Source organism: Onychomys torridus, chromosome 1, assembly GCF_903995425.1.
Source record: "Onychomys torridus chromosome 1, mOncTor1.1, whole genome shotgun sequence".
Lineage (NCBI taxonomy): Eukaryota > Metazoa > Chordata > Mammalia > Rodentia > Cricetidae > Onychomys > Onychomys torridus.
In genome coordinates this window covers 137,406,389-137,418,482 of record NC_050443.1, presented here as the reverse complement: position 1 = coordinate 137,418,482, position 12,094 = coordinate 137,406,389, and the positions used below count along the sequence as shown (strand labels likewise).

The window sequence follows — 12,094 nt, the reverse complement described above, 5'->3', positions numbered from 1 at the left end:
CTCATTAGCATTGTGTAAGAAACCTCAGTTTGAAGCCCCTGGACATCTCATGTTGCCAAGTTCAAGTGCCACCACAAATGACACTTCCTGAGCCCCGGTTTAGAATTTTCTAGGTTTTCTCTCAAAGCTGTGGATTAAGTCTAAAGGATTCTCAAATCCCTTATTTAAAAATCTTTTTTTTTAATTTTTGATGTTATAGTATAGTTATGTCAATTTTTTTCTCTTCCCGTTGTTCCTCCATCCAAACCCTTCCATATAATCCCTCCTTGCTCTCTTTCAATTCATGGCCTTTTTCATTGTTATTACAAGCATATATGTATAAGTATATACATATATATTTCTAAATATAACCTGCTCCATCTGTGTCGTGTTACTTGTATATTTGTTTTCAGGACTAAGCATTTGGTATTTGACTAATCCTCCTGCTCTCAGCCTTCCTTATTTGTCTACAGTTCTTTGTGTAGTGTTGAGATCTGCTGGTCTTTTCCTCATCCACTTTAACATATCTGCCTCATTCAGCTCATTTCTAAGCAGTCCTATTGGTGAAACTTTATGGGTGTGAGCCAAAGGTTCACCATGTCCCCAGGCTGACCTCAAACTTGCAATCCTCCTGCCTCATCATCTTGAATGCAAACATCCTACACATATGCCATCAAATCTAGCTTACTTACAACTTTTAAGCCAGAAACATTCTCAGATTTGTAGGATTTGAGTTATGTGTTCCCAGTTGATGTAACATAGAGTACTCACTAGCCAGTATTTCACCCCCTCTTCGCTAAGACGATCTACACTTACCCGGTAAAGGTATTGCCCACTTTCCTCATTCTACCCTTAATATCAAATCACTTCATGTGTCTGGGGATTTAAAATGCCCTGTCTAGGTGTCTAATATGCAAAACCTTGAGTATTTACTTGATGATGGGGTATTTCTTCCTGTGCCCCATTCCAAGTTCAAATATTTCCATTTAAGATTTCTCCTTCCTTTTAGGTTCTGATGACCTGGTGAACGAAGCATTTGACTTCGCAAAGAATCTGTGTTCCTTGCAGCTGACTGAGGAGGAGATTGCTTTGTTCTCCTCTGCTGTTCTGATATCCCCAGGTAGGAAGGCATGGGTCCCTTGCCTTCTTTTCAAACCTGCTTCACTATCTTTAACATCAATTACTCCTACCCAAGCCAAAGCGTTGAAGAAATAACTTTAAAGGGGCTGCATTTTCTCTAGCATTTGTTTGATATCTTTGGACAATGCAAAGGCGAGTAACTTCACGTTTATTAAAATGGCCAATTTTTCCCCTAAAACAAGAATATCACATGTGGCAGGGATCACCCCAGATCCAGGTAAGCAAAATTGTTCCTCAACAAATAATAAAAAAAAAAAATGAATTTATAATAGAACCCTGACTGAGCAGCTGGGTTCTATTTTGAGTTTAAGAATAAAGGAAATGTTTTTTAATGTAGAGTCCAATAGAGTAAAACTTACAGAAAACGGTTAAATGAAGATCAAGTATAGGGACTTTAATTCTATCCACAATGCATTGCCATCATCTTTCAAGACAAATCTCCTTAGCAGTATTAAGCATTTCCAAGGGGAAGGATAGCTGTGGAGTGGGGCTTGCCTGGTGGAAGAAGAAGAATCTCAGACATGGATGCATATCATCATTTTCTGTGTGACTCTAAAGCTGTAGTTTTCTCACTGATAAAATAAGGCAATAGACTCTACCATGGGGGTGGAGGAGAGCAAAACATACCTTCTCTAGCTCTAAAATGCAGTAAAATACTAGACTGTTTTCCAAAGCTAAGATGTGACATTTATAGATCAACTAAAACTGTAGCAATGGATGTACTTTAAAGTATATGGCCTGCTTGAAGTGTAAAAATAAGGAGCTTAGTGATGTATAGTCATATAATACAATAATAACAATATGACAATAAATACATGCTCCCTCTTTGCCCAGAGTCATGCAACTGTCTGTTAGATATATGGCATAACAGCTTGTTGTCTGCTCTCTACTGAAGGAAGAATACACCCCTTCCCATTTTTAAGATTAATTCTTTCTGCAATCCATTCTTTCTGAGATCAACCTCTTTACTTCCATCCTAACATTTTTCAGCAAGACTGGAAGTAATAGTTTTCACATAGTTATAATTCTATCATATCTTTGACATGTCATCCTGCTATAGTCACAAATAGGTGCCTCTTCCCTTTCCTATCCAGAGGCTATCTTACTCACAATATGATCACTGACAGTCCAATCAAATCTTTAAAAAAAAATTGCTTCTGGTTTTTATTTGACCCTTTTCATCAAAAACTGAAAGACCCAAAAGCACAAATACAGATATGGGAAGTGACAAAAGTCCCTTTTAATACCAGATAATGTCCTCTCATGTTCTCATTGCATTTGATTGTCTGCCCTGAGATCTATTCCATGGAAGATGGATTCTACAGATGCAGAAGACAGCCCCCTCCTCTGTTTCCTGCTCACTCAAAAGAAGACCTTATCAAGACTCCCTTCCTCTTTGGGCATGTTTGTGGAACACAGTAAACCCTTAGCAGCAAATGCTGAAGCCATGTCATCTTCAGCTTGAAAAAGCAGTGGAAATGAGCATCCCAGGAGGCTAGGTTGGTCTCCATGAGTTAGAAATCGACTGAACTGTTTAGCCTTTTTGAAAACTACAGATGCTATCCTTATGTTCTAAAGAGTTTGGAAGCATTCTATTTGTCTTACTCTCTATGCCCAGTGGGGAGTCTTCCAGGCTTGGTAGCAGATCCACACTCCAAGGCTTTGCAATATCATATACCCTGTTTGTCATCCTTGTCATCTAAGCATAGTGCTAAGCTTAGAGGAGACAGAAGGTAGATCTGTGTCCTCTCAGGTCAGACCCTACTCTTCCCCAGCCTTTTGACTTAATAGCTACTGTCCATTTACTCCCAAAGAGCTTAAGGAAGGAAAAGAGGAACTTAATTTATTCTGATTGACAATTGTCACTGAAGTCCTTTGTGCTCACTTACGTAAGGGTATGCTTAACTCTTGGCTTGACTTGTCCTTGCCCTGTCTAGGATTACAGAGTCAAGTTTCTCACCTGACCTGAACTATGTTCAGAAGGATCCTGGCCAGGTGCTTTTCCAGGAGTATTTGTTCACCATTTGGAGACTCCCAGAGTCTCTTGAGCAAACTGAGGCAATAATATTAGACTACTACACTTTGTCACTGTGGTGGATAAAGTTTCTAAGCAGGAAGAAGGGAAAGAATGGAGATGGGAAGAGAAAACTAGGAAAATGGAAATGCATGGGAACAAGGAAAGGAAAAAGGAGGGACAAACCTACCTAAAATTTAATTGGGGCAGGAAAATCAGACTCTGAAGTTAGTTTCTGAAATCGATGTGTGTGCTCTGTACATTATAGCATAGTATCAGCTTTATACCCAATGAAGGAATAACTCAAGCTAAAGAAGGGGTTTGTGGTTGGTAACAGTATTCCTACATGGTTTCAAATCAGTTATTTCGGCTTGGAAAGAAAATCTAAGCATTGGCCTGGAAGAAGGAGGAAATGCTGAAACAGTCACCAACACCAGGCAAAGAAAGACTTTCTTTGAACCAAATGGCTTTACTGTGTAGCCAGCTTCATGGCATTATTGTTTATAAGCTATTTGTATTTCATATAAATAATTACATATCTGCAAAAGCAACTTACAGCTGAGTTGAAATGGGCCCAAAACTCAGTGTTCAGACATGTAGGAAATGAAGCATGTGTGCCCTCTTCTTATGCTTTGACTTTTCCCCTTGTCAGACCGAGCCTGGCTGATAGAACCAAGAAAAGTCCAGAAGCTTCAGGAAAAAATCTATTTTGCACTTCAACATGTGATTCAGAAGAATCACCTGGATGATGAGACCCTGGCAAAGGTAAGTCCTCAGATCACAGGCCTGCTCTCCCCCAAAAAAGCCCTACACGAACAAGAAGTTCTCAGCAGCATAGGTTGCACAAATGTAAACACATGCTTTTTCAAAGGGAGATTAGTACATTTTGAGACACAAGAAAAGAGTTCTTTTGTTTGAGGAGTTGTTCCGAGTTTTGGCTGGTTGGTTGTTAGGCCGGGCCTACCTGTCCCCCAGGCTGACCTTGAACTCAAAACACCCACAAACACACACACACACACACACACACACACACACACACACACACACACACACCCTACCTCAGCATCCCAAATGCTAAGGTTGCAGTTGTATAGCACCATGCCTGGCTGGGAGAATTGCTTTCCTAGAGAAGGACCATATTGACAGATCAGAGCCCAAGGCCCAGGGAGACAAAACAAAAGATCCACAGGTATGTCAATGTCCTCAGAGGAACAGATCCTTGAAGCAGGGAAGCAAGCCTTCAAATTCATCAGTGAGGAAAGAGAAGGCTGCACCACCATAGGAGTCAGGTCTGGGCCAAGGTAAGATCATGTAGATTCTTATTCAAAATTAGAAAGAGTCATCAAATGCTGCATGTGACTTTCTGAACACAGGAGTAGACTGCCATGTGAAGTAGCTTGTCACTGTCAGGTTCTGCTAAATACTGTCTGGTGACCTCTTGGATGTGTCATAACAGCAGTCCTACTCGGGGTGGAAGATTAGCCTGACAACTGTTAGGGTCCGAGAGAAGGCCCCAAGAAAGACCAACAGTCACATATGCAATTTATCAAGAGCATTTATTGTTTCCAACAGTTAGGGTGGCAAATAGTGACCCTGAAGGAGGGTCACAAGCTCCTTTTAAGCAGAGTTAGGGGAATTCCAGAGAGGAGGGATTAATCTGGTGCTGACTGGTGGAAGAAAGATTAGTCTAGAAGTTGATTGGTGGGAGGCTGTGGTGGTTAGAGGCCTATTGGCCGGGGCGGGGGTTGTGTCTAGGGTCTTGTTGATGAGAGGGTAGGGATAGCTATCTTTAGCTAGCAGAAGTCTGGGGGACATCTGCTGAGCCGGCAGAAGGGGCTTGGGGGTACCTCCTGAGCCAGCAGGAGGCTGGGGTAACCTGTTGATTGGTTGCTCCGAAGTTTGGTTTTCCTGAGAATTGCTTGCTTAGCTCCAGCCCATTCTAGTGAACCCAAACTAAGGCCTGGTCCATGCCATGGCTTCCAGAGGAGCCTGTTAGGGTCTTAACTTGGCCATCCAGTCCTTTCAAACACCTCTTAATTTCCCTTCCACTCCAGTCTTTTCGTATATGTCTGAAATAACTCGGGGGTTATTTCAACATGCTGGCATAGCAGCAGTAAATACACACAACTTGACACCCACTTCTTGATTTAGCTTAATTAAGAATGATTACCTTTATGGGGATGTGTTTGACAACTTTTCCTGTGGAGACACAACACACGTGTCTACTTACCTCAGACGGAAACCCGACAAAAGACCACAGATACTACCAAAGTCCACCTTGGTGAACCAATGAGTTTTACAGGGTTACTTACAAGAATATGAGTGAGTGAGGGGTTACTTACAGGAAAACTGCTGCATCATCAAAGCCGACCCTACCAGCTCACAAAAAGCTGGAGCACACTGCATAGCCTGCAGGCAGCTCAACATGGTAGAGTGTCCTTTCCAAGTGACTCTTATCTGAACCTCTTCCAGGCCACTTGGCTGGTCTCTGCTTCTTCCAGGCAGCTGGTCTGGTCTCTAGGTCATCTTTGCAGCCTAGCTCTTCTGAAAGTCTTTGCAGCTTGGCTCTGCCAGTCTCAGAGTGACTCTCAGCTTTTATTGCTTACTCTGACAGGGAGAGGCCTAGGGAATCTTGTCAAGTTTCAGGGACTTCCTGGAGCTATTGAGTTGTATACCTTCCTGCTTAAGGAGTATACCTTCAGAATGGAATGTTTCAATCTCCAAGGAAACTGTTACACAACAGAGAGGTATTGAGAAAAGTTGTTTACCAAAGTAAAGTGATCACAAAAGGAAGAAGTATTTGTCAGTGATTGACATTCAGTGTTATTTTAAATCTTAAAGTGATTTCTCAAGTACTAGAATTTTTTAGAGGATCAACATTATTTTAAATTTTAATGTATCTCTGGTTTCTTAAGAACTAAAATCCTCTGAAGGTAAGAAACTGGGAAATTCAACTTATTCTTGGTTAACAATAATAGAAATCCTACTCTTTATATTTTTGTCATTAAACCCTCCCATTCTGCCCTTGGAGGTTTTTATTTTAAAAAATGGGAGGGAAAAGACTATTTGGAGACATCATCAGATTTTACTTTACATATACTGAGAACTGCTATAAAAAAAAAGCCTCCATGAGTTAAATATGCTTCTTCATTATGATAAAGTTTGTTAAAATTAACATATCACCAGGAAGAACATTTCCACACAACTTTACAGTGATAGTTCCCTTTGACATAGCTTTTCCTAAAGGCAAGTTACTTACTCTCTATACCTCAGTTTTTATCCAGTCAAGAGTAAAGCTTGAACCTACTATTATCCTCTCTGGGCAAAAAAGGCAGCAATACAAATATCTGCATATAAGTCTATAATTGTGTACTAGCTAGTATAAGAATATTCAGTGAATTTGCCAGGTGTCACACGCCTTTAATCCCAGCACTCGGGAGGCAGAGCCAGGTGGATCTTTGTGAGTTCAAGGCCAGCCTGGTCTACAGAGTAAGATCCAGGAAAGGTGCAAAGCTACCCAGAGAAACCCTGTCTCGAAAAACTTAAAAAAAAAAAAAAAAAAAAAAAAAGAATATTCAGTGAATTAATATAGACGGTGTTTCCTTTTGTCTTGATACACTATCATGATACATGGTACTAGATTTCATAATGACATTTTCATACACATACATAATACACTTAGGCTATTTTTCCTCTACCTGTTATCCTCTCTCATCTCTCCAGAAACTTGCTTGCTTGTATTTTGGATCTCTCAAAAATTTTGATCTCTACATTTACCTTCTAAATTAAGGTCTTAAAGAAAACAGAGTTAACCAAAAGTTCTTGCTATTCTTCTTGGGAAGATTGTCTGTTTCCCAAAAACATTGCTGTCAACATCTATACAAAAAGGATTAAATTTCAGTGCTTCTGTGCAAATGTGTTATAAGATTAAGTGTATTGCTCCTCTAAGAAGGTGAAATGTTTCTGCTTATATGCTTATTCTAATTTTTACATCCTGGCTTCCCAGTCTTGATTTGAACTATTTGAGGTTTTAGAAAGCAGACACAAATTGGCAAATCTAATATACTTGATGGCAAGAAAACAATCACAATATTGATTCTATAGATCAGCTTAAACCTGCTTTCTTCTGCTTTAATGAAAGAAAAATACACAATTCTATTCTTTTTAATAAGGAGATTTTCTTTAGAAGATTGAATCCTTCTAGGAGAGAATTTTTTCTTGTGTACCATTTCCTGGTGCCAAATGAAGCATTAACTCCCAGAGCTAATGTGTGTGTAAGTGCTGGGTTCTTGTTTGGACCATTCTTTATAATAACCACAACATTAATAAGATGCTATTTGCTAATGTGGAAAGACCAAAACACAGTGAAGAATAGATTCTCATTTGTTCCCATTGGATTCAGATACATAACTTTATTTGTCCAAGTTTCAGATCCATTGTCAAGTGCCAGGGAGCAGGAGTGAATCCATTTAGTTTTTGATTGCCTTAAAATTTTGAGGACACAGGTGCTATCAGTGTTTAGGATGGTGTGTAAGTCAGCTTGCTGTCTGTATGACAAAAGACCGACAGTAATAAAGTATAAGAAGGGATGATTTGTTTGGGCCCACAGTTTCAGAGGTGCCAGTCCATCGTCACTTCACTGTAATTTTGTGGCCTCTGGAGAGATAGAACACCATTGCAGGAGCACATGGTGGACTAAAGTTGCTCACCTCATGGTGGCCAGATGCAAAGAACAAATCAGGAAGAGAGAAGAGTCCCACTATCCTCCAAAAGGCCATGTCCTCAATTACCTAACTTCATTTCTCTATGCCACATTTGCTAAAAGGTCTCACTACCTCTCAACAACACCACAGGTGCTTGAGAACAGACATTTAACATATATTCCTTTGAGGAACATTTAAGATCCAAGGAAAACCAACACATCCAACAGAACTCCCCCAAAGGAAAAATTACTGTTAAGCCCAAGAGAAAACCACTCCACCCCACTGTAGACTTTTCCCATCTTTACAGAAACTTCCCTTATTCCTTCATGGTCACTTCTTAAATAAAAAGTCATTCTCAACATTTATTCTTTATATAACCCATGGCAAAATCTAAAGCTATTTCTAAGAGAAGGCATACAAACCCTAAATGTTGTATTCAAGGGCAGAGGCTTAGGTTAAATCCCCAGAGAATGGGATGGGATGCCAGTCAGTATCTGTTATAGTTTGAAAATAGAAATGTTTATACCACTTGCCTGTTTGACCCTGAATAGGTATAGATGATAACAAGATAAAAGCACAGTGTCCAGACAGTTGTTGAACTTCATCCTGCAAGAATGAACTCCAACATACTTTCAACACACCTTGAAATGAAAGTTTAGGCAGCAGTGCTTTATACTTTGAGACAAACTTTGATCTAGTGAGGATTTGAAAATTTAGGGCTTCCATATCCGTTAACTAGGAAGCTTCATCAGTTTTGTTTTGTTTTGTTTCTTGCCATTCAGAAGGATACTTAAAGCAAAAAGAAAATTTTGGAGAATAGATTTTCCTCTCCTCATAAGCATATTAATGTATACCTTATTTTTTAATAAATTATCACAGTTATAGAGCTGAGTTAGATAAGAACCTCAAACATGAGTTTCAAACTCTCTGTATAACAGGCTGGAAGTGTCACCTGTGTCTCAGGGGTATTTCAAGGACCAAGTTACATAATTCATAAGTATTCCATCTAGTCCATAAAGGTATTTACCTTTAGGTAAGCTATTGTTTTATTAGGATAAGATTGGTGTTGACAGGAGGATTTTTACTTCAATAGGAAAATGTCTATATCAAAACAATATATGTTTGGAATCATCACTGAAGGGTGGATAGACAGAAGTGGATGATGGGGAAAGTGGAGGATGAGGTTCCATGTGGTGGGACAGTATGGAGGTAGGAAAGTAGAAGGTTTATTCATGCTATAAATTATAGTTAGACTGGGCAGGATACTGAATTTGAGAAGCCAGGAAGTGAGATAACACTGGTCACTTTCATAAAAGCTTATGAAAAAATAAATAGACATATATATTTTTAAGCCCCATATGACTAGAGGAGGCAGCCCATCTGTTTCTGGGCTTCACTTTTCTTGTCTGGGAAATGAGTAGGCTGGACTGCCTGGTCTTTAAGTTCCCTTCGGTATAACATCCTTTGATGTCCAAAAGAAAAAAACAAAGGTTCTTCCAGACATTCTCTTTGCCCTCCACTGCTCAGTCCTGTGTGGTTATTTTAAGGACTCCTTGGATGTTTCCCATTGTAATGGGAAAGAGAAGAGAATGATTTTTGCCCCGTCTTACTGATTCAAACTGCTACTGTGTGCCATAGCCATGTTGTTTGGAGTGATCTTATAGACCAAAGCTTACAGCATGCCGTGTTGATGGTGTATGTGTCCAGAGGTCAGCCTCTCCACCAGCTTTCCAAGGCATGTTTCAGCTCCTGATGTGGTGGGAATTGACCTGACTCATTAGGGGAGGTTTGCTTCCTAGGTGAGGATCTATGAGGTTCAGGGTCCAGTAGAGCACAGTGGGGCTGCTGAGCAGATGGAAGGAGATCAGTCATAAATTCTGAACTGTGAAGACTGCTATCACTTCAGACCTCTGACCTGTCATCCTCCTTCATTATAAATCACTAAATCTTCCCTTCTTATTGCCCTTCTTATTGCTCTGACCATAGAAGTAGAGGCAGAGAAGAAGGAGGGACCAGTCTGAGGTAGAGCATGCTGTGACAGTATATACACAGTCAAAGACAAAGCCCAGAACTGGGCATCTCACTCAATCTTGTCCTCAATTCCATTTCCCACTCTTCCCCTCATGAAGTCTTGGGGTCCAGTCAATAGCTAGAAGGCACATCTGACATAGGCCTTCCCAATTCGGTCCTTCCTTTCTGCCTCCTGAGTTATTAAAGCCAAGAAATAACCATAGTTAATATTTATTTTTCCTAGAAATTCTGCAAGTAGAAATGCCTGGAGTTTTGGTCTTATCGTAAGTTGTTATGAGAAGTACAAGACCATCAAATTCTCTTATGCTTCTATTGGACATTGCTAATTTAGACTCTAAAGTGGACTCTCAAATTCAGACATAAGGGAGATCAATGTCTTCTGCCTACCTAACACACAGCCTATCATTCCTTTCTCTGTGTCTGAACATAATCTCTTACCTGGGTGAAAATCTGAGCATTACTTTTCCCTTCCAGGTGAGACACTATAGCATGAAGCCCTAACTTTGCAGGAAGCAATGCATCATATTCATACAACATCATAGCCACTGCTTTACACTGCAGAAGAAATTCTCACATGGAAAGAATGTCCCTAAGTCATAGTAATATTATTTACTTCACAAATGTTTATTACAGATCAAATATTCAATATATATGTATATTATATATAATGTCACATGACATGGAGCATAAAACAAACCACTGCTATGATTACAATTAAAACACAATGAATATTCAAAATCACATGAGTGGTCAAGACAATGAATAATTCAGAGTGGCTGAGATTTTGTTGTGTACAACACTGTACTGATTGATAGGTTGACTTTGAGTTTTCAAAGTTATACTCTTATTATCTTTCTTTATGGAAGAGAAAATTGAAAACCCAAGTGATCATGTACCTCACCCAGAATGGACCAGAGTGTGAGCAAGAGTCAGAATTTAAACCTAAGCTACTACCAGCAGCTAAACAATTAATTCGTGGGTTACCACTCCTAAATGTTTGATAAACTCAGAGACACCCCCTCCAACGGCTTCCACCTTCCAAGGAATCCTGTGTTAAACTGAGCTTAGGACAAGTACTGCAAACAGGCTCAATAACTCCTTAATTCCTTTGCCTATTTCTGGTATAAGAAAACTATTTCTTGAACATAAGAACCTTGTCTTTCTATTATAAGAATATGTTACTAGAGAAAAACTTAAAAGACAGAAATCTTAAGCCTATTTTACATGTTGGTGTTTGAAATCTTACTTGTATCATCCCTGGCCACTCTTAGCTGAGTGCTGATGTGAGTCCTCTTGTGAGGACCAGGTATCAGCAAGACCATTGTGAAATGAGCACAGAAGAAACAACCATTTGGCCCATAGAGTCCATGTGGTAAATACTGAAGGAGCCAGGGAAACTAGAAAGCCATTCACACTGTTTTTCTTTGCATTCTCCACGGGGTCAGAAACAGACACTGCTCTGGCTAATAACAGAATGCTGAGGCCTTGTGTTGGTAGTCTTTCCAAGCGTGTAATTTTAGTGTGGTCTGAGACTCCCTAGATAGGTAACTAGAGAATAGGGGTCAAGTTCACCTGAAATAAGCAGTTAGTACTATCAGAAAATGAGACATCCCTGCCCAGATGTTGTGGCTCGTGTCCTCAGTCTCACTGTTCTCTTTTCTATTTGGCTAGGAATTTGTTCTGCAGTTTTAAATGTCTGTATTTTTTTTTTCAAATGTCTTATATCACTCAGTGAATATCACAATGTAACATACCTGTGTCACCACATCTGGGCCATCCCTAAAGCTCCCCTCAGGCTTCTACACGGTAGTAAATACATGGCAGAATAGTGCAAGAACAGGTAGACTTACATAAAACACCTTAACAGAGTCTCCAAGTTTTAAATTTCAAATCTATCCTCATGGAACACAGCTCTCTCCTGGGATAGCTTACCACTTCAACCTGCATTTGTTATGAATACAGGAGCCAGGAGAGCATGGAAAACAGTGCGTGGCAGCTTCTTCCAGGAACTCCTGATGAGACCAAACTGTGTCAGTCTGTTGTGGCTGCTTACAGTGGACCAGCACACACTGTAAGGCCAGCACCACAAAATTCCAAGCACTGTCCATCAGATTAAGCACCTGTAAAGCAGAAGAGTTCAGTAGGTGACTCTTCACTCCTCAAATTGCAGGTTGGTGTATTTGTTGGGGGTGCTTTAGTTACAAGTAATATAAGTTTAACTGAGCTA

At 39.9% G+C, this 12,094-nt stretch overlaps 1 protein-coding gene across 3 annotated transcripts in view; it reads left to right on the top strand.

Annotated features, from left to right (window-relative positions):
- Positions 1 to 12,094, top strand: part of Rorb (RAR related orphan receptor B) — a 181,835-nt gene that overhangs the window by 162,852 nt on the left and 6,889 nt on the right. For all 3 annotated transcript variants that reach the window (XM_036207214.1, XM_036207232.1, XM_036207224.1), the window contains 2 exons: positions 989 to 1,099; positions 3,786 to 3,898. In XM_036207214.1, coding sequence (XP_036063107.1) covers positions 989 to 1,099; positions 3,786 to 3,898 — 224 coding nt within the window. The remainder of the gene's footprint in view (positions 1 to 988; positions 1,100 to 3,785; positions 3,899 to 12,094) is intronic.